The sequence below is a fragment of the Corvus moneduloides genome, chromosome 1, assembly GCF_009650955.1.
Source record: "Corvus moneduloides isolate bCorMon1 chromosome 1, bCorMon1.pri, whole genome shotgun sequence".
Taxonomy (NCBI): domain Eukaryota; kingdom Metazoa; phylum Chordata; class Aves; order Passeriformes; family Corvidae; genus Corvus; species Corvus moneduloides.
In genome coordinates this window covers 64370378-64395983 of record NC_045476.1, presented here as the reverse complement: position 1 = coordinate 64395983, position 25606 = coordinate 64370378, and the positions used below count along the sequence as shown (strand labels likewise).

The 25606-nt window shown below is 41.9% G+C and overlaps 1 protein-coding gene and 1 long non-coding RNA gene across 3 annotated transcripts in view; both read left to right on the top strand.

The window, feature by feature from the left end:
* The first annotated feature begins 2514 nt into the window (after positions 1 to 2514).
* LOC116446023 lies at positions 2515 to 18689 on the top strand. Its single transcript, XR_004241000.1, has 3 exons — positions 2515 to 5293; positions 16367 to 16581; positions 18125 to 18689. It is a non-coding gene; the product is annotated as an uncharacterized LOC116446023 (long non-coding RNA).
* A 3487-nt stretch (positions 18690 to 22176) lies between these two features.
* The window catches only part of FAM171A1 (family with sequence similarity 171 member A1), an 89277-nt gene continuing 85847 nt past the window's right edge, over positions 22177 to 25606 (top strand). The window contains exon 1 of one of the 2 annotated variants that reach the window (XM_032113217.1): positions 22177 to 22495. In XM_032113217.1, the coding sequence (XP_031969108.1) occupies positions 22402 to 22495 (94 nt within the window). In that variant the 5' untranslated portion in view covers positions 22177 to 22401. The remainder of the gene's footprint in view (positions 22496 to 25606) is intronic. The other variant, XM_032113215.1, reaches the window with a different exon arrangement.

The following is a 25606-nucleotide window of genomic DNA, read 5'->3' as shown; positions in this document are numbered from 1 at the left end:
TTCTTTGTCCCTTAACGTGAACTATATTTGATTAAATGGAAGGATTTCTCGACTGAAACTTGTATACCAAAAAGAACTCTGGAAAACAGTTGTGTTAACATTTTACAACTGGGTTATGAACTCTTGAAAATATGAACTTTCCCTGAAGTTTGGCAGGAGACCATACTCTTTTACTAATCTGGCTTGCAGGTGATGCTGGGTTTATTAAGCTCAAACACTGCATTTTTTGAAATCTTTGAGTGGTGGAATGCCTGTGTCTGTAGCCCTGTAGCTATAGTTCTTGGGATTTAGTTATTCACAGAGGCTTGTTTTTCATTTTTGAAAATGTAACTCTTATTTTTTAAACTTGCTAAAAGTAGAATTTCAACATCGTATTTAGGGGAGAAAATACCATCTTAAAGGAGATGTAAAAGAGTTACAAGTAGAAATTTGTTTAGCCTCTCAAAGGATGTTTCATCAGGCCTGTATATTTGCCAAGTATTTTCTACATAAAAGACTCTACTGTTGCATCTTTTCTCTCCTGATGTTTTGGAGACACTGAGAATGAGCCTGCTGCATTATGGAAACTGAACACTTTGGATATGTTATTGTCAAACATTTAATCAAATTTTCAACCTGTCCATATGGACATAACCTAAGTTTTTCAGACACACATTTTCCTGTTGGCCAACAGTCCTTAGCAAGACTAAGTTAACTAAATAACTATGTTAACTAACTGAATAACAAAACTCCTTCTTTGGGAAGGGAGTCATCTGTGGAGGGCTTCATTTGGGAAATGCTTGGATTAAAAATGTGCTTAAGTGATGAAGGCACCAAGGAACCAGGTGAGCATAAAGTCTCTAAGTTTCCAGTAGTGATAAATGTGTCATTCAAGCTGCACTTTGGAGCCCTGAGGCCCCTCTAGCAGGCTTGTGGGTGAAAGCTGGGGAACATGGTGAAAAAAACCAGTGAAGAGACAGCACTGAAAAGTAACATATTAATGAAAAGCAATGTAATATTATATATTTCTTTTTTAAGAAATATGGAGGTTGGCTATTTTTTATTGATATTCTTATGGCTGATTAAATATCTGATTAATTGGAAGAATGATGTGCAAGTGGGACACACTCTGAAGAATACATTATGAAATTTTTGTTCCTACCTACCAGTCAGAACTTTTTCTCTTCCTGCTACTGTTCTATTTTTTCTGCAGTTTTTGTTTTATTTGGGAATTCTGGCTCATTTCAATAAGTTGTTTAGGTTCTATGGCAATTGGAGAAGTAGTGAAATGATTAATTCCTAAGAAAATCAGGTAGTCAAGAGGAGAGCACAAATTCACGTCAAACTGCTTAGCAATCTCTGCAGAGCATGATTTAACCTTACTTAGCATTTAACAACAGCTTCATTTACATTAAAAAATTATAAAGTTAAGGTAATAACCTCCTAATAAAAATACCTGAGGCTTCCTGCAAGTCTTTCTGCAAAATCAAAGAATATTAATTACAACTTTCTTGATCTTTTGGATTCCAGATATTTTGGATTCCTTAGGAAAAAATGAAAACTTATTTAGAAGATAATGCCTCACCTTGTTGAAGAGTTTCTGCAAGCTTTATATTTCCTTTGAAAGTAGACATTTATATTGGAAATGTTTAAAGTAAAAGCAAAATTTCTCTTCAAATCCATCTAGGAAAAAATTCTGGTGTACTCATTAAAACAACTGTACTTGTTTAGTACTTTCATATATTGAATTAAACATCAAAGATTAAACGCACATACAGAAATCATGCATATTTGTATAGAGGCCCATAGATGAAGGAGAGGGGAGAGGGCACAGAGCGCTCCATGGTGGGGATGGTTCAGATGCAGAGTGGGCTGCTCCGTGAGGACCCCAGTGCCCACACACCCTGCACCAGGTGCGTTTGGCATCCTGGTGGATGAGCAGCATTGTTGGTTCTACTCCATCATGAGGAGAGATTGTCGTTGACATAGGCTGGCATAACAGACTTTGATAGAGAAATGAAAAGGTAAAACAGATTTTGGACAGTAGAATATAAGGTAGAAAAGTTCTAAGTACATTGGGTGTCACACATACTTTCCCTGCCTCAAACTGGAACACGGCATATTAATGAACACTTGCACCTTTTTCTTTTGATGAAACCTTTCACAAGCTCCTTAGGGCACAGAATTTTAATTTCCCCTCATAAAAAGTCACTGATAGTATTAACTAGCAAGCAACCTTAAATAACGACACATGTTTGGGCAGATAATTAAGTACTGATCTGCTTTTTTAAATTATACAATTCCTCTATTGTCGCAGCGGGGATTACTGCAACAAGTATATTTCAAACCAGGAGTCCTGTGGAAACGAAGTATATATGGACAGATTCGTGGTAGATGTTTCAGAGATGTTTATTTCTCCAGCCGCATGGCCGGGGCTCAGCTCAGGAACTCCGCAGTCACGGGACCTGAGGGTCCTTGGCCACCCCAGGGAACACAAACCAACCAATGGGGAATGAGACTGACCAGGGGCAGGGAAACCCCGTGTCTCCCCCCCAGGGCCCCTCTCCCAGGGCTCCATGGCAGGGGAGGGACCCCAACACTCTATGACCGGTTTGATTTTAAAAACCCTGATGGATTGGGCTATTTTTCTAACTATGAATTTACTGCCAGATACAATTATACTAACAAAACATATATATCAAAAGTACAATTAGAGATTACTTATGCTGTTAAAAAAAAACCCAATAGCAGCATATTGATCAGATAGTTCTCAATCTCAAAAAAGCCCCTTTTTAATATCCCCTCTAAATTTTTTGGGGAAACCAAGCCCAATGAAAGTAGATAAACTCATAGAGTAGGGTAAAAGGGTAACTGACTTTCTGAAACATACTGTACTAATCTCAAAAACATAATGTAAGTAATCTGTGCAGTGGTGTGGGGATTATTATTTTTAAGATGGATTGCTGTATTTTGCTGTTTTTCTACATCTTATTTTGTCCTAACAAAATTGTTGTGTGATCCTACTATGCAGATCCATCACTATCACAGTGAAACATACTCCAAAACTAAAAGACATAGGAAAGAAAATGTTTGAAGTGATTTTCTGTGAAAACCTAATGTTCAAAAAAAAAAAAAGATATTTTGCATTTTTTCCCAAACTTCTTGAGCAGAACATAAAAACTGGAGCTGTTAATTTCAGATTGTGGGATTGTTGGGGGATCCCATGCAGGGCCACGAGTTGGATTTGATGATCCTGATGGGTCCCTTCTAACTCAGTATATTCTATGATTTTATGATTCTGTAAATGTCAAGGTGCATCTAAGGACCAAAATAAATATTCTCTGTGTTGGTGAGAAATAGGTCTTGGTAAAACCCCTGAGGGCAGTTGGCTCCCTTTTGTACAGCTGAGGCAGTGATAGCTGTGGGTGCTGAGTCAAAAGCCACTGGATGTATTATCCTGCAATGCAATTACAATTGAACTTTTTCCCCTGTCAGTGAGAGGCAGAGAAAAGGAGGATCTCTAAGCAGCTGGAAATTTCCTTAATCCCATTTAGTGAAGCTCCCTGCTTTAGTCAAAAACAATCACATCTCAAGTGGGATTTTGTGATATAAAGCATCTCAGAGCTTGTTTGTGGATTTTTTTTCCCCAATTCCTTCCAATAAAATAAAGCTGAAGCACAGAGGGAGGCAGGGCAGTGGCTGCACAGCCAGCTGGACAGGAGGTATGGCGGGAAGTCCAGTAAATGTTTCTAAAGTGAGTTAAGGTATGTTCCTGAAACACTAATCTCCCCCTTTCATTCAGAAATCCTCACAGGATAAGCTTTGCTGATTTGACAGAGGAAAAAGGAAAACTTTTTCTTCCTGTAAATACTTGAGCAGAAAGGAAATTTCACAGGGAAAAATGATTGTCACAAACATCATCATTTTATAAGGAGCTTAGTAATACAAAGTGTCTGGAGTTAAAGAATCTTTTAAAAACACCTTAGAGAAACTAGAGGTCCCAATCCTCAGCCTTCCCGCTCTTAAAGCTACATTCCCCTTGTCACTGAGAGAAAAATGTGGGAATTATTACCTCCTTGCATCGCTCCAAAGAAAAACTAGCCCACGACATTCACATCTCTGGCCACACAGGTGCAAAACAGGCCTGTAAGTGGTCCCTGAATGCATATAAATCCTGTGAGCCCATGTTCTATCAGCACAGGCTATACATTTCATATCTTTCCAGCCACCTCTATTCTCACTGTTGGCAAGTGGATGGTATAAACCACCATCTCCATTTTCAACAGGAATTTATTTTTTAATGGTCTGGATAATAATAGCTATTGGTTTAAAAGTTAGAAATTCAGTTGAAAATAGCATAAGTGAGTGAAATTAACTTTAGACATTGTTTAAGTTTCTTTTCTTCACTCCCTTTCACCTACTTTGGTCACTGAAAGCTTTGCATTGGGACTGAATTAACTAGAAATAGATTTCTGATCCTGCCAAGATGTCCAGACTGGATAAGGATGAATAGTATCTTTTTCACCTTGTGTAATGACAGAATTTGCCACTGCCTGTAAGGTCTCTCTGGCAGGAATAGAAAGGTCAGCTGCAAAGTCTTCTTTTACTCTGAAATGTCATCAGTCAGAATGCTGGGGGAAAAAAGGAAGTGAGTTAGGTTCAAGTATTTCCTAAATGCCAAATTTCACTCCTCAGATAGGCGCCAGACTGGAAAGATTCATACATATTCATAGAAAACTATTAAAAGATTCCTCTAAAAGTCTTCACAAAGTGGGAGATCCCAGACCTTTTGATGATATTGAAGGAAATTCTTCTCATGCAATTGGGATCTGCTACAGCTTATATTTTTAGAGGTGATGGACACTGCTGTATTTGAATGTCACAGGTCTTAGAGGCTGAAAAAGGCTGTAATTTCTCTCTTATATTATCAGTTACCTAGCGACTCCAAGAAAAATTATTCCTATTTGCTGTAGTAGGTATTTTGCAGAGGACATTCTTAGTGCTGGAGTATTCTTAGCTCTGAAAGGAGATGTTTATTCCTTTGGGTTGATCTCATATTCTGCCCCAGCTAGATGTGCACTCATGTCTCTGAAACAGTGCTTCTCCCACAGTGGACAGGGCTGAGGACACTCAGAATGACTCTCCAGTTTTTGCTTCCAGAGACAAGAGTTGAATCTGGCTTCTACAAGCAACACAGTAATTCCATACAACTAGAAGTGGAAGAAGCAAACTCATACCTTGTTTCATTGTATCCATGGAAATGGTGTCTGAGGAGTAGAGTCCATTCTGCTGCTGACTTGCTCCAAATAACATAGTAGATGATTCTCTGTTGAAACTAAAGATACATCAGATAAAGTTACATCAGATACATCAGAAAAAGATAGAGTTCAAAGGTCTGTTCAAGGTCTGGTTATAGTTTTGGTTTGGGTTCTTTTTAAAATAATTTGTATACTTGAAAGGTGAGGAGGCAATAAATTCACAGATGACACCAGGCTGGGAGAAACAGCAAAAGTAATGGAGAAAGGACCAAAACTCAGAATGATCTTGGCAAATTAAAAAAGTCTTCTGATAAGAAAAAGAGGAAGCACAGTGAAGACAAGGTCCTTAGGTAATCAGGTATAAGCAACTGAGCAAATGCAGGATGGAGCATGATTTGCTGAATAGCATTTTGCAGAGAAGAGAGCATGGAGAATCCCAAGCCAAACAGTAGTCAGGGACCTAAAATGTCATCTCCTGAGCTGTATAAACAAAAGCATTGTCTACAAAACACCGGAGTATTTATTTTCTTATTATGTTGGTGAGTCCTTGGGAGAAGGATTACACCTGATGCAGGGCAGCATCTCAGAATTGGTGGGTTCTGAATTTTAAAACACTGATACGCCTTCTTGGTGCTTCAGGGTGTGCACTGTTCTTCAGACTTCTCCAGCTCTTTTAGGGATGCTTTGGCTTTTACTTCTGTCTCAGCTACATCCAAGTCATGGCTCTTTGCTGCCAAAGGCTGCTCTGAAGAATGGGCAGGAAAGCAGCTGCAAGTTTTTATGTTTCAACCTCAAAACCCATGTCACCTATTTTAATAAAGAGGAAATATTCAAGCAGGCAATATTTCACATGTTTTTAACATGGCATGTGAGATTTGAGGCTTAAACATGGGAAATCCCACATTATAAGGGATGTTTGGCCACTCAAGTTATTTTTAAAAATATGTGAATCACCTGGAAGGGGTCCAAAGGAGGGCGGTAAGAATGATTAGCTGTCTGCAAAGATTGACAGCCAAAAGAAGGGAAGAATGAGGAGGGAGACAGACATAAGCTTCTGACATGTAAAAAGCTGCTGCTGCAAGAGAAAGGAAGTAATCTGTTTGCCATGTTCATGTTGGATAGGATAAAAACCTAAAAGCTTTATATGCCATTGAGGGAGGTTTAGGTTAGATGTTAGAAAGTGTTTCTGAACAGGCAGAGCAGTGAAACATACGAATCATATTCTCTGGGGAGTGACTTGGGACATAATGTCTGGATCACTGGGCTGAACTGCAGAGACTGAGTGTAGCCTAAGGCAGAAGAATGGCAAGAGCAACCTTGCAGTGCTCTTCCCAGTACTGGAAGTCTTCCCAGTACTGCTTGTAAGTCTATCAACAGCAGTAGAAAGAGGTAATCAGCCGAGTGCCAATTTTTTAAAGTATCATCTTGAAAAACTCATTTGCTCTTCAGGCAACAGGAAAGTTCCCACAGCATGCCTTGGAAAGCACGAAATTCACCTTTAGTACTAAATGTTGCTTTCTTGGAAACATTCTCAGTGAGGTAATAGTCAGCACAAAATAAATTACTGCATTTAAGTCAAAGACCCAATTTTGACTTTTCTTGTCTGCCTTTCTTTGCATTTAGGCATCATCTACAAAATCAGAGAGTGCAGTACTGTGCCCTATAACATAGCAAGGAACAGAGGGACCTTGGTATTTTTTATTGCAGTGTTGACAATGATATTTATCTTTAGGTAGTACCTTGTCCCTGAATCTTTTGCCATGCATTTATTCAAGAAAAAAAGAGATTTCACATTAAATGCGTGATAACTAACATTAACTCTACATCGAATACATATATATATATATATACAGAAAATATATATTTATTCTCCTGCAATATTCATGACTTTCATATGCCTTAAACGACTATTTGCTCCATCTGGTTACTGAAGATACTTACATTTTCTTGAGTGTTTATGGGGTGAGAAATTCCATTTGCATGCAAAACCTCATGACTCCATATGGAGGTTCTAGACCCAATTTGCCAGAAGTTCATGATCCTAAGATTGATATAAGAATAATATACACTAATCAAGGAAGAACTGTCATGACTATGGTTAACTTATCATTTTAATTATAGGGTAAGAAACAGCTATACAAAATAACTTCTCTAATGACCAAGCCTTACAGTACAAGCTGTGCTATGATTTTTCTTTAAGATATTAATTTCATTCTAAGACTTGATGTTTTATCTGACATGGATAATGTTTCTGCACTGACACCTTCAGAGTGCAAAATTAATTATAACTGGGAAATCAGAGTTTATGAATTTCTTTGTATTTTATTGTAGTCCCTTTTAAATATTTGAAGTACCATGAAAATTATTTAAATTTCTCACTCCTTCACTACTTTTTTTTTCCTTCGAAACAATACATATTTTTCCAAGACCTAATAACAGAGAAAATGTTCATAAAACATTCTTTTTATGGTCTTCCATTTTCTGTATTCAGTCACGTAAAGGTGATATCATTACCTTGCGGGGACTGTGTTTTTTGTTTGCAGTGGCACCCCAGAGACAATATACGGATGTATTTACATAACCATTGCCCTTAGAAATGTCACAGTATCAGGTATAACTTACTGAGCAATAAATTCTTACCAGCTTTCAAATCCAAAATGGGCAGCATGGGAATTACTCTTCATATTACATCTTTAAACATGCTTTTCTTTCTAGGTGATAGAAAAATTACAGTGAAGTAGGGAGGGAGGAAAGCAGAAAAATAATCTGACTCATGTTGGGTAAATCTGAAAAGGTAATTTCTTGTTTCTGGCCTGCTAGCCTTGAGGCACATTTTTCTTTGTTTCTCTGCCCAACTTGTACTACTGCTTTTGATATGAGGTAGACTCATCCACCTTCGCAATGCAGTTCTGGTTTTGGGTGAAGATAGGACCAAAACCAAAACTGAATAGGAACCAATACTATTGGAAGATGCTTTCAGCCAAGTTGTCTGGACTTCACCCTCAGTTCTCTCTTCTGACACCAGATTCTTCTGGCACCAGATGGTTGAGGAAAAGGAACCGTTTGGATCAGCTTTCTCACCCTCTTCTCAAGTACTAGTTCAACTTTGAATTAATGTCTGGTTTTACCTTCATAACAGACTCTATGCACAGCCCAAATGAAATGGCTCCTTTAGCTCTGATTGTTCATGAACATAATCTGTTAGTCAGCTTAGGAAGTATGACCTAGGAACTGAGAAAGTATTGTTTTTGATGGCAGAAGCGAGCTGTAAATTAAAGGTGTTAGTGTGGCCCTGTCACTGCCCAGTTCTGGAGTCATTGCATTTAATATGGTAAACAAAAGCCTATAAATATTCAAATATACTCTACTGTTAAACTATGCTTTCTACATCCTAATCATCCATCATATGTTAATACTTACAACTACAAGCTGTTAATTCCCATCGCAGCAACAGGCAAATCTGCAGCCTGGCCAGTGGGTGGCAAACGTGTTTAACTGGAAATCTGATCTGCCCCTGCTATGGGGTCCCTAGCCTACAATATTTCATGACTGCTTTCAGCATGTCACTCCCATCAGAGGTCCTGCTATAAAGCTTCAGCACTTGTACTGCTCAGAAAGGCAGCTCTAATTCACTCATTTGTGGTCCTGCTCCAAGACTTTACTACTTCTCTCTCACTAGAGACCCCAAGACCAATACAGTCCTTCCCCATGACAAGCACACTGGCTCCAGGTGCATAATACTGTATATATCCCTAGAAAGACGCTCTAAAATACCCACAGCAGTGCAAACAGATCAAGACTCAGAGGTGTGCCAGAATCCTGTCCATGAACAGGTGAAGGATGTCCCCAGTGCTCGTCCTCTCCATCCTATCTGCCTGGGAAAAGGAGACTGAAACCAGCTCCTTCTCTCCCTCTTCACCTCCAGAGTTGCTGCGTGACAAAGTCAATGTGGGAGGGAAAGCGGCAAATAACCATGTTGAAAGAATTTCTGGAGTTTGGCAATTTCATTAGGCATCTTCGCACTCTTATTTCTCCTTCCTTCTATCATTTTAATTAATATATGAAAACAGCAAAAGGTAAAGGACTCTCTTCCCACTGAATTAAAATACAGGATGAGGAAAAGGAAGATTAGAAGTTTGCTGAAACTCTAGGCGAAAAAAAGAAGAAGAAAAAAAAGAAAATACAACTTCTCCTAGTTTATAAGACACGTATATTTAGTATTTATCATTTCTTAATGTTCTAATGTTCTGATATATTAAAAACTCGGTCATGTCCAAGACCGTTACTCTGCTCTATAATAAAAATGTTTTAACAGCTGGGTGCTGTCCTTGGCCAACTGCATCAGGTGACAGTGCACCACCACCATCTACTGATCAATTGGCTGTATTACCAAGAGAGAAAGGCCCCCACTTGGACCGATTTGGATTTGCAGATTTTAATTCACAAGTTAAAATTCTTTTACTGAACCAGAGTTTGTCACATGTACATGCCTGACAAGGAGGGCAAAGACAGCTAAATTTAGAAGTCTAGAAAGATCATGAAACTCAAAAATTGCAGGGAGCAACTATTTAGGAGCTTGGGGTAATGCTGATCTGCTGCTGGAAAAACTGCAGATAAAAATTATTTGAACAGCATTTTGCTCTGACTTAGAAAACATGAAAAACTGGTGACTGTATGGTAGGCAACACTGATTAATGTTGCACTGGAAGGATGAAATACTGCTTTTCCTGCCTGCACTTTTACTCATGTAAATGAAAATCATCAGCAATACTGTGTAAATTACCTTTGACAATTCTCCCAATTGACAATTCAGCTGCCTATGCCCATTTAAAGAGCTCAGTAATGTGATGCATTGCATTGCATAGGACACACACTCGGTTCTTCAGGCTAAACTTAGAGCACATTTGTTCAGAGGAGCTAAGCTGTTGCTTCTCAGTATGTCCTCTTGAATTAAACTATATAAAATAAAAATGATTGCATTTTTGTATTTATGAAAGTAAGAAATTGAATTAAAATTTCTTAGCTTTAAAGGGATTCTTTTGGTTCATAGCCTTTATAATATAAGTTGTTCTTTTCCTAACCTTTCAAGGTCTCAATGTACTTAGACCAGCTACTCACTTTTTTTAAGAGGCTGCATAGCATCTTTTTCTGCCCCTTCAGCAAAAGAATTGTTTTTTACTGGAAATCTTACAGATATTGAAAGCGTGATCTCTCAGCCTTTCTTATGCTATTGAATCCTTTTGTTCTGATACTTCTGTAAACCAAGCTGATGTGAATGAGGATTAGCCTGGTAGAGTTCAAGTTGTCTAGAAGTAGGAGACTATTAACAACAATCCTGTGGGGTAGCTTGTACAGTATCTAAATTCTGCAAAGGGATATATCAAAAATACCCAGTCAGAGCCCAGATTTTCACATCTATTCCGTCTTGGTGTAAATGTCAGTGCATTGTGTATGAAGACACAGACTGGTGCTTGGAGCCATCCTTTCCACTGCCTTTTGTTAAAGTGTTCCATATGGCTACCTCTTCAATCCACTTATCTTCTTTTGTCTGTGTTGGTGGAGTTGTGCTGACTTACAGCAATAGATAATAAGTCATTATGTTCTGTGCTAGTGTTACCTCTGTGTTTCACTTCACTCTGTCTATGCTCTAACTTAGATGATCAGTGTTTGAGGACAGTCACCTTTGATATATTGTTGAGAATGCCATGCACACCTCTGCACAATAAATAGTGTGATAAAAACAACCAAGAAATCAGACACAAGGTAATGATCTAGTGGGCTGTCTCGTCTTTGACTGCAATCAAGGGAATTTACAGGTGTTCAGCTGGCCACAGGAGGGCTCTCATATTGTTCCCTAAATTCAGTAAGGAATACAGTGTGAACAAAGACCACATAATTCAGATAAGACAAATTCTCTCTCTTCCCAGATTATCCTCAGAGTTTATGAAAAAAAAGTTTTTTATAGTTCTTAAACAAAGCCTTTCCATCAAGGTTAAGACCAGCTGGGACCATTACATCATATTACAGAATATGAAACCATTGTTCCCAACATTTTCATGCTTGGAACTCTCTGCAACTACCTTGTCCACTTTCCCAGTCCCTAGACTTCATCTTTGTCTGGTCCTTTCCATTTCTGTTTTCCTCCTTGGGCATTCCCTCATTTAATGTCTCTTAATGGCAATAGCAGGGAGGTCATGCTAATTATCCCAGCAGGGCTTACTAGCCTGGACTCCAGTCACTGCCATGCTTAGCCTCTAATGTCATTAGTCTGAAGCACACCTTAGTGACTGGAAAGTAAGAGCATGAGCTGTAAGATTGTACCAATGTGCTTTTGTTTTATCAAGAAGTTTTTGCTGAATATGTAATATTTGTGTGTCTTTATACATTATAGTAATTTTAAAAAAATTATACTAACTCCAGAGATTTTAAACTAAACAAAGAATAAAAGTCTTTTACTCAGTTAATACTTTCCTTGTATGTTTATATATATACATTTGCCTACCATGCACAGATACAGTTTTATGCCTGCATATATGTATTTATGTGTCTTGATATTTATCTACATATAATTTTACAGTATGCACAGAAAGATTGAAAAAGGACAATTTTTCATGGTGGCATTGCAAATACATAAATAAATGCTTTTCATGGAAAAGAAATCCAAGAAAAGCATGCTTAAATTTTACAACTTCCATGTTGGTCCTAGTGCATTTCCATTTTCAACAGTTTATGTGTATCCACATGCATATGAATGCATACATGGTTAAGCCTAATATTTGAAGAGTTTCAGTTTCCTACAGTGAACATTTCATTAGTGTTTATGTAGGCTATTACCAGCTTGAGTCCTTCATTTTAATAGGAATTATGTGTCTAAGCATTCCCATGAACACTGTGCCTGATAGAGGTACTGAAGTCCTTCAATGCAAAGCCAGCACATCTCAAAAGCAGGCTGGCATGCGCTAGGCCAGTCTGAAGCAGAGGCAGACAAATTCAGTGCACATTTGGACAGATTGACTTCTGGGACTAGTCTGAGTCACTCTCATGTTGAAATAATGTCCCTAAAACCAGGCCAAATGCAGGGCTTACTGAGCACCTCTCTCTGCAAGTATGTGATCCATTTAGAGGCTTGACTATTTTTCTCGGGTCAAACCCACTCCTTTGTGTCTTCATTTTTTCAAGCTACATAAAATCACAGCACCATAAGATACATGTAATGAGCTCACGTCTCCTTTTCTGGGTTTCCCCAGAAAAGCTATGTTCATTGTGCTCTGGAGAACACATTGCAATGAATGTCTTTATTTGCATAATGTTTTCAGTTGAAAGCAGAAACTGCAAGCATCTCAGTTTTTGTGTCACAGTACTTCTGTACTCTATTTGATGGCCATACCACCTTTCTCAATAAGTGATCTCAATATATTTTTCCAGTCTGTCTCCCATATTATTTTGCAGTGTACAAGAGTTGTAAGAGAAACAGAGTAGTCTTTGTGTCCTTGAGCCTTGCATTACAGGGATAGCCTGGCTTTTACATATGGACATTATTCCACAATTCCACACTCAGCAGACCCATAAGTTTCTTCCATCCTGAGGAAAAAACCCACCACATTTTCAGATTTCCTATTAGTCTCTACCCTGTCTACCCAACATATGGCCACAAACTCTCTTGCCTTAGCTTTCTCTATGTTGGATGCAGAAGCTGATAATAACAGCTTCTTTTTTTGTTTGGTTTTGTTTGGTTTTTTTTGTTTTTTGTTTGTTTGTTCTTTGTTTTGGTATTTGGTTTTGGTTTTTGGTTTTTGGTTTTTTAATTTATAGAAGGCATACTTTCAGCTGGAGGGCTGTTCCTGGGCATCTTGAGGTGTAGGAGTGCTCAGTGAGGGGCTGTGAATATTCCTCAGGAAGCAGCACATGGTTTGGTGTAAGATTAAACTGGGTAATCTGTAATCAGAGCAGGCATATGGTGTGTCAGCATGGTGGGAAACACCAACAGATCAGGCCAAGCCTGTGAGCCAAGCTAAGTGGAAGGGCCTGGGAAAGCCACAAGTTTGCTGCCTTACCTAGAAGCAGCTGATCCCTGCTTCAGTGAACAGCAGAAGCTTGTTGCCCGCAGGAATTTGCTCCAATAGACAACTACCCTCTTTGCTTTTCCTAGAGCCAGGCTTGCTCACATGAGTGTTCAAAGGGTTCAGAATGCCAGAGACAAAAGCATTTCACAACACTTCAGCCCATATCTCCTGAGGCTTGTGCCTCTTGAGGAAGGCTCAATTTTTCCCTAAGTAGTCATGAGACGAGTCCCTCACAGCCAGTTCCATTTCTGAAGAATTACAATGCCTGGTCTTATTCACTCATGAGATAAAAATACAGTCCTGCCCATCATTTCAGTATTTCACATTTCACTGTGTTTACCTTGCACACTACTTAAACTCTGTCTTTTCCAGATGATGATTAATTCAGGCAAAACCATCTACAGATGTTCCTTCTCTCATTCCTGCTCCCCTGCCTTGAAAATCTGTATCTATTTCAGATATACAGTCCTCCAAAAAGTTGGGAAGAGCTGATTCTCAGATAGCAACTGAGACAATAACCACTCTCCTATCTTTTTTATGCCATTTAATAAAAATTTCAACAAATGTTCAATTTTAATACATTTGTAATCAACAGCACAGATGTCAGGTTTCATTAGCAGTCAGGGATGGGTTCTCTCAGTATGTCTTCAGTCAGTATGATCTACTGTATATCAAGAAAAATACAAACTTACTGTGAAAAGTATCACAGTTAAAATGAACAGACTATTCAGCCATGGAATGGAATGGAATGGAATGGAATGGAATGGAATGGAATGGAATGGAATAGAATAGAATAGAATAGAATATCCTAAGTTGGAAGGGACCCACAAGGATCATCAAATCCAACTCCTGTTGCTGCACAGGACCAAGAATCACACCATGTGCCTACACCATGCTTTGGACAAACATGGGGGAAAAATGAAAAGGAGAGAACAGGGCAGACAGAGTTCTGTGCATTTCTAATAGGTATACAGGGAAATACAAGGGAAGATATGCAAACCCTGACCTGGAGAAGTTCTGGTACAAGTGTATAAATATTTTCCAGTATGGTGAATAACTTCTTGACTGAATCTAGATTACATAAAATGTCCTGTCTCAGTGCACTCAGAAAAGAAAAGCCACGGGTCACAAAAAAAAAAAAAAAAAAAAAAAAGGAGCATTTAAATTGTCTTTCAGACTGCAGATGAACCTCCTTTATTTTTAATTGAATCAGTTGTATTTTAAATGCATAGTGAAAGCTCTGCTACCTCCTTTTCACTAAAGCAGGGACTAAGTTATTTTTCTCCTGAACTCTGGCATAGAGAACACAGTCCTCTCTTCTTCCCCCAGCTGACAAAAACATTTGTACTGTGTATCAGTCCTTTAGTCACCTTCCTCCAACAGGTTTCTGGCATTGCCTTTCTTCCCTGCCAGATGCTCCTTTGACACTTTGCTTCATGTAGAAACTAATTTCTGTTGCTTCCCCCCTCTGTGCTATGCACAGAGAACAAGTGCATTCCAGGTCTTCAGGGGCAACCTGAAAACAGCAGGACTGTGATTATCTTTACTTTCAGGCATAAAGATTTCAGGGAATGATAAAAATCTTAAGGATATTGGGTTTGGCTTTTGGTTATTTCCAAAGTAATGGGAGATGGCAGGATAAGGAAAAAAGCACGAGTACACCAAGATGCCTCCTGAGACACTGAACTCTGGGACCCGTAAGACTCAGAATAATAGCAAGTAAACCATCAGAACCATTTATAAGCACAAACATGTGAAAAACCAAACAGTTTCCACATACTAATATTGTAGAATTTAATATTTATGTGTCACGTGAAACAGCTTGGTAGGAAACTCTGAGTTTGAGTTTAGTGACAGAAGGAAAACAAAAACCATCACAAAATGCATCACGTAAATTGTTGTGGGAGGGACAGTGTTTAGCACTCACTAATTCAAAGCTGGGCCCTTGGGGGCTAAGAAACTACTTGTATTTGCTGGCACAGCTGTAGCTGTCGAAAGGATTACTAAGGCGTGATGGGATGTGTGTGGCAGGCAGATGCAGCAGAACAGTCATCTGAGAAAAATTATATCAATAAGTGCCACAATGTTTTGGGGTTTTTAACTAGGCAGTTAAAATATTCCCAAAATTATTTCCAGTAAGAACTTGTGACATAATATGGTGGAATGAGTACCTGAAATATTTTAAAAGTCAAGCTTAGAGCCTGGAAAATTACACTTCACAGAGCTTCCAGGATTACAATACAATTCTCTATCTTTGCAAATTACCAATAACTGTGAGCTATTTTAAAGCTGCTGCATAATGGCATTTGCAAAAAAAATCCCTGAGCTTTAGAAATGGCAAGTCTCCACCTCTTAAGAAGAAACAATGATTCATACTGATGCAGCATTGTCTGTTTGACTCAGCAGGTGTATTGATGCCAACCAAAGATAAGGGATGGGTTCTGATCAGTAAAAAAATCCCCATTCCTCAATTTAGATTAAAGAAGGAAAGAGGTTGAAGTAGGAAGTGGGAGTACCTGTAGTAATAGAGATTAGGTAAAACTGCTTGAACAAGACTATGGCAGTAGGTATGGCAAAGTTTAGAACTATAAACTGGTATAAATGCATGAGATAAAACAAATGGAAAAAAAGACAAGGAAAAAAAAAGCAAGTGCTGTTTAGAAGTTTGGGTGAGAAGGAACAGTAATCAGGTTTTAAATGGTAAAGAAAATGACAAGGTTTTTGAGTAGAATGTTTTAATTTCCAATTGTAAAACTGTTACCCTTGAAACGAAAGTTTGAAGTAAATAAAATTTGGAGCAGAAAGATAAATTAGATTTTGGTAAATATAGGCAGTAGCCAAAATCTTGAGAATAAATGAAGTGTCCTGGATGTCAGGAGATGTGAGAGCAGAGGCGAAAGGGAGAGGAGAGGAAGGGGAGCCACAGAAAGACATAATGGACTTTAGAACTTCAGAGAAAATCTGTTTTAAAAATCTTAGTAAGATTATGGCTTCTGAGAACAATGTTTGCCAGTTTTGTATTGATTTATAAAGTGGTTTCTTTTTTTTGTTTTTCTTCCCCCAAAGACTAAAATCTGTACAGGACTTGTAATGACACCTCAAGGCCATTAAGAAAGACTCTCTTGCATTTTACTTTTGCTGACTCAAATGAACTGTCATCAGGAGGCACAAGGAATCACAAACACTCACAAACTCCACGAACAGAGCTGTGCCTGGATGGGTGTTTGTGTCCACAAGAGCTGTACTGCTGCGGTGGCCTCCGGGAGAGAACTGGTGTGGTGGTGAGGAACTCAGATCTAAACTCCTTTGAGTGTATTTCATCGAAGAGATTAAACAGAGAGGGAAGGCTCTTAGATTTAGTTATCAAGAGCTTTAGGAAGACAGTGGTTTTAGTAAGGCATTACACCGAAATATACTTTAGAAAGCTTCTATTTTACTGGTATACTTTTGTCATCATTTGCTGTAGCATGAAGTTTGGTTTGTTTTAATTTGACATATTTTTTGTTGTATCATAAGAGCTTTGTGGCAGCTGAGACAATCGTGTAAGTAATATCCAGCAGAGTTTAAATCAAACCTTGTTCATAAAAAGTTTTAAGTTCACCTAGCTGATATCCAAATGACAGTCATCCCTTCAGCTGAATGGAGCCATAAATAACAGAAAAGGGGAAACAAGGACTTTTAATGCTGAATAACAACTTCCTCATAATTATAGTCTGTGTTATCCTTATAATAATCCTTAGTATTTATGTTTTCTTTTTTTATTCAGAATATTGTTATGTTGGTGTTCTTACTAAATCCTTAACTCTCAAGAGTCCGGGACTCATATGGGACTCTCAGATATTTTTGTTTCTTTTAAATTCACCTTTCAGAAATGCAGGAAAATCTGGAAAACAGAACTACCTTAGAGGTTAAAAAACTCCCTTGCCAGTCACAAAATGTTCTGATATCTCCCATAGCTCCCAAAAGCCCCAGAGACCCCACACAACCCCTCCTTCATCCTTCCTTCCCCTGTCCCCAAACCCACTGACTCCTTCGTCATCCTTTCATTCCTGCTTCAGATGTCCCAGCCCCTTCTCCGCTGCTGAGCCCGGCCTCCTAAAACCTTCATTTTGACTTCAAGACTCCCTACCAGCTTTTCCTCTGCAACCTTTATGCAATGCTTACAGATATTTTTTTTTTAATCTCAGCCTAGTCCTATTCTGGAAGCTCCAATAAGATAAATAAAAGTTTATTTAATATAGAAATAGGGCAATAAAAGCTACTTTTGGCTCTAATATTTATTGAAGTCTCAAGCTGGTCCACATGCAGTTGTCTACTAAGGGATTTAGTGTGAAGTCAGGTATGGGGATGTATTTCACACATTACTGTTTCACACTGACTTCCCTATGTAAACAAGTATTTAGGTCTTGCTGAGCCAAACATTTCTTTACCTTACAAGCACATATAGGCACTAGTTGACTTTCATATTAATAGCACAGCATGTGTATGACAATATTGAAATGATCTGAGATCTTCAGGGTGAAACATATTCATGCCAAAGACAGCATTATGTTTTGGTATCCACACTCAGCATGGCTACAACTACAACAACAGTAGTACTCAATGACTGCTAGATTTCTCGTAAGGATATGCAATAGTTGTTGTCCTGGTCATAAAACTTTGCTTTTCTCTTTGAAAGATCCACGACTAAATAGCTTCTATAATTTTCATGTAAAATGTTTAATACCATATAATCTGTAGCTGGCTCAGCTTACCAGGAGCACTGCAAAATAATCTTCAGGGCTTTATATGTGACGTTCACTCTATTTTTTTTTTTTTTTCTAGGTTTAGGTTTGTGTGATCTTCCATGTGTAAAGTAACTTGTGCACTGGTAAACAAGTATTCTTCCAGAAATTATAAAAGTACTTCAAAGCAAATGCACACACTGCTACTGCCAACCAGAAAGGCTAGATAACAGCCTGCTAGAGCTACGTCTTTATTATAAATATTTGCACCTTCTGGTTCACTGAATTCACTTGCTATATATGAAATATTTAACTGTTAATCCTCCATTATAGAGTTGTCATTGGCTATCTGAGCACTGCTTTCATAACTTGTATTTGTCTATGTGGAAATAATACCACAAGAAATATGGTAGTAGACATTGTGAGAAAGAACAGAAAAGAACTAATTAGCCCATCTTTTTGCTTAAGCATATTCAGCATACCTTTCAAGGGTGTCTGAATATTGTAGAATTAAAAATTGGAAATTTTCACTATAAGCCTACCTGCAAACTAGTCCATGTAGTCTTCAAGGCACTCATTGAATGTGTCTGTCTACTAATGACTGGTACAGAGAGTCTCATTAATAGGTACTCATGTTGTAAGTATATTAGTATTCATTATTTGAATAGTCAGCTATTTGAAAATGTGTTTGTACAATTTAAAATATAATTTACATTGTTTGTACAATGTAAAAATGTACTGTGCATAGCATCAGCATGGACTGGACAAATAGGAAACGCTGAAAGGAAAAATTTCCCACCTTGGGTTAGGAATAGGCCCAGCCATCTAGTTCCCACTGCACCTCCAGTGCTAGGGCTCAAGGATTCTTTCTGAATAAAAATCACAGAATGGTGAGGTTGGAAGGAGCTTCTGGAAGTCTTCTGGTCCAACCTGCCTGCTTAGGCAGGGCCTCATAGAGCCAGTTACCCAGGATTGTGTCCAGAAGGCTTTTGAATATATCCATGGATGGAGACTCCACAACCTCTCTGGGCAGCCTGGGTCAGTGCTCAGTCACTCTCAAAATAAAAGTGTTTCCTGATGATCAGAGAGAACCTGCTCTATTTCTGTTTGTGCCCATTCCCTCTGGCCCTGTCACTAGGCACAACTGACAGAAGCCTGGCTCCGTCCTCTTTGCACCCTCCCTTTAGGTATTTATATACATTGATCAGATTCCCTCTGAGCCTTTTCTTCTCCAGGCTGGCCACTTCCAGCTCTCTCAGCCTTTCCTCAAAGGGGAGATGCTCCAGTCCGTTTATCATCTTCATTACCCTTTGGTGGATGGTCCCCAGTGTGTCCGTGTCTCTCCTGTACCAAGGAGCGCAGAACTGGACACAGCAATCCAGGTGTGGCCTCACCAGTGCTGAGTAGAGGAGAGGGATCACCTCTCTTGATCTGCTAGCAATGCTTTGAATAATGAAGCCTGGGGTACCATTAACCTTCTTTGCTCCAAGAGCATTCTGCTGGCTCATGTATGACCTAAATTGCAACTGAGCTCTCACTACAGCCTGACTTCGATTTTTTTTTTATGTTATTTATTGACACTGCTCCTGTGGTGTTTACTCAGGCTGCAGTAAATTGTCTGCTTTTTTTTCCTTAAGGGTGTCTAGCCAATGGGTGTCAGCAAACAAGGCATGGAAATGTGACTGGGATATAACTGATATTTGCTTAAGTTTGAAGAGGATTTGAACTGAGCTATAATATGTCAACTATCCCTTGTGTCACAGGGAGTTTTCATCCAGGAATCAATGGCATTACCAGTATGTCAGTGTTGCATATTTCAGTGCTCACTGAAGCAACAGAGAAAAGATCATTTCAAGAGAAGCTATTTGGAGGAATAGCTCAGTTTCATTACATGAATAGCAGCATTTATGAGAGTGCTACCATGTAATTATATAGACAAATTTAGCTTATTCAGATAAGAGACAAGCCCTGTGTGCCCAGCATAGTCTGTAAGGATATCTGTGCTGAAATAAAGAAGAATGCAGGGAGCATGTGGTACTATACACACTGTACTTTCAAAACCTGCAGCTCAGAGGTCCAGTTGTACCTTGGGCTGCATCACAAGAAGTGACCAGCAGGTTGAGTGAAGAAGGTGATTCTACTCCCTGCTCTCATGAGGCCCTGCCCGGAGTACTGTGAACAGCCTGGGGCCCCAAAATAAGGAGTCCAGAAGAGGGGTATGAGGATGATCACAGGCTGGAACACCTCTCCTATAAAGACAGGCTGAGAGAGTTGTGGTTGTTCAGCTGGAGAAGAGAAGGCTCTGGGGAAGCCTTATACCACCTAAAGGGAGCTGCAAGAGAGAGATGGAGAAAGAGTTTTTACAAGGGCATGTAGTGATAAGAGAAGGGAGAATGGCTTTAAACTGAAAGAGAGCAGGTTTAGATGAGATAGCAGGAGGATATTCTTTACTGTGAGCATGGTGGGACACACTGGAACTGGTGGCCCAGGGAAGTTGTAGATGCCCCATCCCTGGAAGTGTTCAAGGCCAGATTGGATGGGACTTTAAGCAACCTGGTCTAGTGGAAAGTGTCTGCTTATGCAGAGGAATTGAAACTAGATGATCTTTAAGGTCCCTTCCAGCTCAAACCATTTAATGATTCTGTGATTTCTCTGTGCAATATCTCATTTCTTTCCAGCCTTAGTTGTTATCCACTGATGTTGCAAGCGTGGTTGTATCTGTCAAAGTGAAATACATTGTAATCAATTGGAGTGTCTCTAAAAATGATCTGTAGAATCAGTTTTAACACTTCTGGGGTACCAGAATTTCATAGAATTTATAAAAGAAACAACCTGTAGCTTGTGATGTAGCTACTCTGGTCAAATACTGAAATGACAAAATAAACAACTGTACTGCTTTCTAAAAATCAATCTATAACACATCGCATTATTATTGGAAGATTTTACTTAAAAATAGATATTACTAATTAATCCTGAAGCTTTAAGACACCTCAGTGAGAGATTAAATTTGTAGGTATACAAACTTCAGTCTTACAGGCCAACTGGCACACTGGCAGCGTTTGGGAGCAGATCGTGGGAAATCCGCGAGGCAGTGGGGCAGAGGCTTTGCTTTGCACAGCTGTGTAAAGACTTGCCATAATAGCTGTCTGGAGCAGCAATCTCCGTGCTGGAGGAAACATGAGGAGCGCCTGTTCTCCCTCCCTCAGGACGCGTAATGCTCAGCAGAGACCGGGAAGGGAGGAGTGACGTCTGTGCCCTTGTGTTCTGCCTCCGCTGGCCTGAAGGAAAGCAAGCCGAGAGATGCTCTTAGGGAAGATGCAAACCACCCCAGTGAGAAAGCCCCCAGGGAGAGCACCCTACCCTCGGCAGAATGTCCCCAGTGCTACCCTTGCCATGCTCCGCACGGGGCCGGAGGTACCGTGCCCAGTCTCAGCCCTCATTGCCACGATTTCCAACCCAGAGTTCACCGTTCCTGTGCAGTTTGCTATAGCATTTTTAAAAACTATTTTGTATTAAAACCAGTAGATGGGTGCATTTGCTGTTGCTTTGTGGTTGGTTGGTTCGTTTTGCTTTTATTTCGTTTTAAATACTCCAGCAGCGGCAGGGGCCCCGGCCGGAGGTCACGCGTGGCAGCGGGGCCGCGGGGGACCCTGCGACCCGACACGTCCCAGCCGTGCGGAGAGCAGGTCACCGCGCCCGCCTTCCCCCTCGTCCCTCCCGCTGGCTGCGGTGGGAGGCGAGCAGGGCCGGCACGGCTGGGGAGGCCATTTTGCAGCCGTTCGGGGAGGGAGAGCCGGCGGCGGGCGCGGCCGGGCGGGACCCGGCCCCCGCGGCAGGTGAGCGCGGCAGGTGAGCGCGGCGGCGGCGGGCGCGGGGCCGGCCCGGGCTGCCTGCGGGAACGCGCGGCCGCCCCGGGGGCAGGACCCGGCGCTGCCGGGGAGCCCCGCGGCGGGGCAGGGCGGGGTGCGGGCGGCAGGGGGCGCTGCGAGGCAGGGCAGGGGGTGCCACCAAGGGTTAAGGGGCGGGCGGAGAGCCCGGGCTGCTCCCGGGGGGAGAGCGGGGGGATAAACGGGGCGGAATTAAAGAATAAACCCGGGCGGACAGGCGGCGGGGCCGCGGAGCGCTCCCGCCTCCCCCTCCTTCTCCCCCCCCCCCCGCCCCGCCGCCCGCCCGGGGGGACAGTGCGGGACGCGGAGCCGGGGCGCAGCGGCGGGACGACAATGCAGCAGGCGGAGAAAGCAGGAGGGGCAGCACACGGCAACATGGAGGGAGGCGCGGAGCGGGCCAGCCCCTGATGCGGCTCTTTCTCCTCCTCCTCCGGGCAGCGGCTCCGGCGGCGATTCTCTCCCTGGCGGCGGCTGGCGGCGGCGGGTGGAAATGAGCAGGTCGGCGGCGCTTCTCCTCTGCCTGCTGGGCTGCAACGTGTGGAAGGCGGTGACCAAAACCTTAGGGGCGCCCGAGGCGGCTCAAGGTCGGTGCGGGATGGGCGGCGGGACTGGCCCGCTTTGTGCGGGGGCGGCGGAGGCTGCATTGTGCGGGGGGCCGGGACGAGGGTACAGCGGGGAAGCGGGGCGGTGATGTGAGACCTCTCCCGGCTCCCGCCGGCCGCCGCGGACCCCGCAGCCCGGCGAAGCGAAGGCAGCCCCGCGGCTGGGGAGCTTTTGTTACTGGCAGGGGCAGGGGCTGCGCTGGCCTCATTGTGCTGCCCCCTCCGTTCCTCCCTCCGTCCCTCGGTGCCGCCGGAGCTGTTGCATTGCGTCCTTTTCCCCCCGGTTTCCCCTCTCCTCACCGTGCCCGCTGCAGGGCCCGACGCGGCGGTGAGAGGCGGGTAGGGGGCACCGGCGGCCGCAGGCCGTACGGGTCCGCCGGGCTGGGGTTCGCCCCCCGGGCTGACGGCGCGGCTGAGCCGCGGCCCCGGGACGTTTCCGGGCCTCCGTCGGGCCTTTTGTTCGGCGCGGTGGCTCCCGCCGGCCGGGCGGGGTCTGTCACCGCTGCCCCTGGGCAGGCGGGCAGAGACGCTCCCTGGCAGGACAGGGTCGTCCTCGCCCTCCGCCCTCGCCCGGGCGGGCGCAGAAGCCGCAGCGAGCCAGTGCCCGAGCGCCTCGGGGGCACCTGGAGCAGCTCCTGATGCTCCTGTGCCGGGCTGCGGGTCCTGCCCTGGGCTGCGCAGCCCCGATCCTCACCTGTGCCGTGGTGTGGCAGCCCCTCGGCCGGCGAGGTGCACCTGGCCTCCAGCCGTTCCCCGTGTGAAAACTCGGCGAGGAGGGGGAGACGCTGCCGTGCCCCGCTCGCCCTCGGCCTTGCGTTTGGTGGCAGGAGGGCAACCCATCCGTCAGGCTGCGACAGGGATCCTGCGGCGGCATCGCGCCTCCGGGACAACGGGTATGTCAGGATGCAGAAAACTTGTGTAAACAGGGGTACAAGACGTGTTAGAAGGAAATGCATCCTCCCCTGTTGTCAGTATTGGCCTTGTGGGATGTATTGTCAAATGGCTAAATGTGTCATCTGGGATGAGCGATCATACACCGGCTGGGCCTTCATGGCATCGGGCTGGCAGCATTCTTCCCGCTGCGGTGGGGTGGACGTGCACCACGTGAAAGGTATGCTTATGTCCTGTTTTCTCAAAGCTGTTCTGATTGTTGTAACAATCAGTAAGCAATGCCTGCCGCAAGAAGTAAAATGTTAAAAGTAACCTTTTTGGACTGTTTCTTTCATGGTTGTATTTAAGTACACCAAGTAGAATCTGGGTGGGCATGTGTTCGCACACAGAGTAGTCAAAAGGCAAAGGTGTCTTGTAGGAAAACCTGCCTATCTGACATCACATGTAATACCAGATTTTGCTTTTTTTAAAGGGTAAAACAGTAGCAGTTCTGAAATAAGAACCACTAACTATAACTCAAAGGCCACTAAACTTAGGATATACTGAGTTTATTGATAAGCATGCCAGAAAACCAGAGCCGTGTTTGGCCCATGAAGCTGGCATTTTGGATACCAAGGTAATATAAAAATCTACTGTAATTTTTGTATCATATGGAAAAACTCCTTCATGTATGTGATCAAAGTGGTGAGGTTGGCAAAATTAGTGCCTTTCAACTGCCCTGTTGATTTTGTCTTCTATTGTCAAGCTTAATTCAGATGGCATGGAAAGGCTTGTCTCAGTAGCTGCTACATCCACATCGAGACTGATGGCTGATTATTTGGGTAATAGCAGCTGTGTCAGTGAGTAGAGAACATTTTTATCAAAATAGAAATGTCTAATTTCTATATTCTATCTAACATTTGAGTTTTCATAGTTTTCATTTTCCAAAGCCTGGTTACAAGCCCAGTCTTTTACTCTTCGGCTGTGTGCATTGGTAAAAGGGCATACGTAGAGCTGATCTCATATCAAAGTGTATTCTGCTTCCTAGTTATCAGCTACTTAATGTGAATCTTTTTTTGAAAGTTTTGTGATGCCACCTTAGCCTTGAATAAGTTCCTGAACATCAGGTGTGATGCTTTTCTGGGGAAAAGAGTTTTTGTATCAGGTACATTCCCAGTTTATATACACACAGCACAGTAAGTGCCAAACGGTTGTAAAACCTAAACTAGCTGTTTTTCCCTCTTCCCCTTTTAGTACCATGGTCATAGTTGTAGGTCCCAGTAAATAGCCATTGCCAAAGTTCAGGGATGTTTGCAGATGACTGTCTTTCCCATTGTGGCTGGGAATAAGCTAGTTAAAAACCAAGGGCTTGAAATAAAGATAGAGGTTAGAAAGCCAGAGCATGCCTTTAGGGAATAATTGCTTCAGCTGCAGTATTCGTTGTTGGACAGGTTACATGAGACTAGGGTGGAGAACCCTCCTCATGGTGGGACAGATCGGATGAGACTTGGTTAAGATGTTCCATGTCTGTGTTAGCAAACCAAATAAATAGGTCTTGGATTTGGAGCTTTTTGAAGGTGGGATTTGTAGTCAGTGTTCTAATTAAGGAAGGGATGAGGAGGGATGCTTTGCATCAACTATTTCTCTGCTTTATTGCTCTCAGACGTATGTTCAGACAGTCCCAGCTTCGAATTCTCCTCAGCCAGACTGATTACGTAATTTGTGCATATGAAAAGTACTGGTAATTAAGCTCTGCACTTAGCACCGTGTTTAGAAAATTGAATGAATTTTCTATGCAGATCTCTTGGGGCCTCTGAAGGTCACAGAGGTATCCTCTAAGTTTCAGCAACTTGTTTTCTTTAATAAGGGAAAGTTCTCACAGATGAGTCGTTCACTTTTGACAGTGTTGGTGCTTAGACCCCCAGCAGTGAGGCTGTTAGATGTCCATGAAGGTTCACCTTGGAACCTTTACCTCTGTAGCCTCTCTCAAGTATGTAAAACCTGACAGGTATTTCAGATGAGGACTAAATTGCAGTTTTGTGGGGTTTTTGTTTGGGTTTTTAAATTGTTCTAACAGGTATTCCAGAACTTAAATTTGTTTTAATGCTGAAATGAATGTGTGAAAATTTTGAAACAAACAAAAAAGCCCCCAAACTAACCCTTAAGCTGAATTCCTATTGGCATTGGTGGTTTGTTTGGTGAGTACACAAAATACGCGGTGCA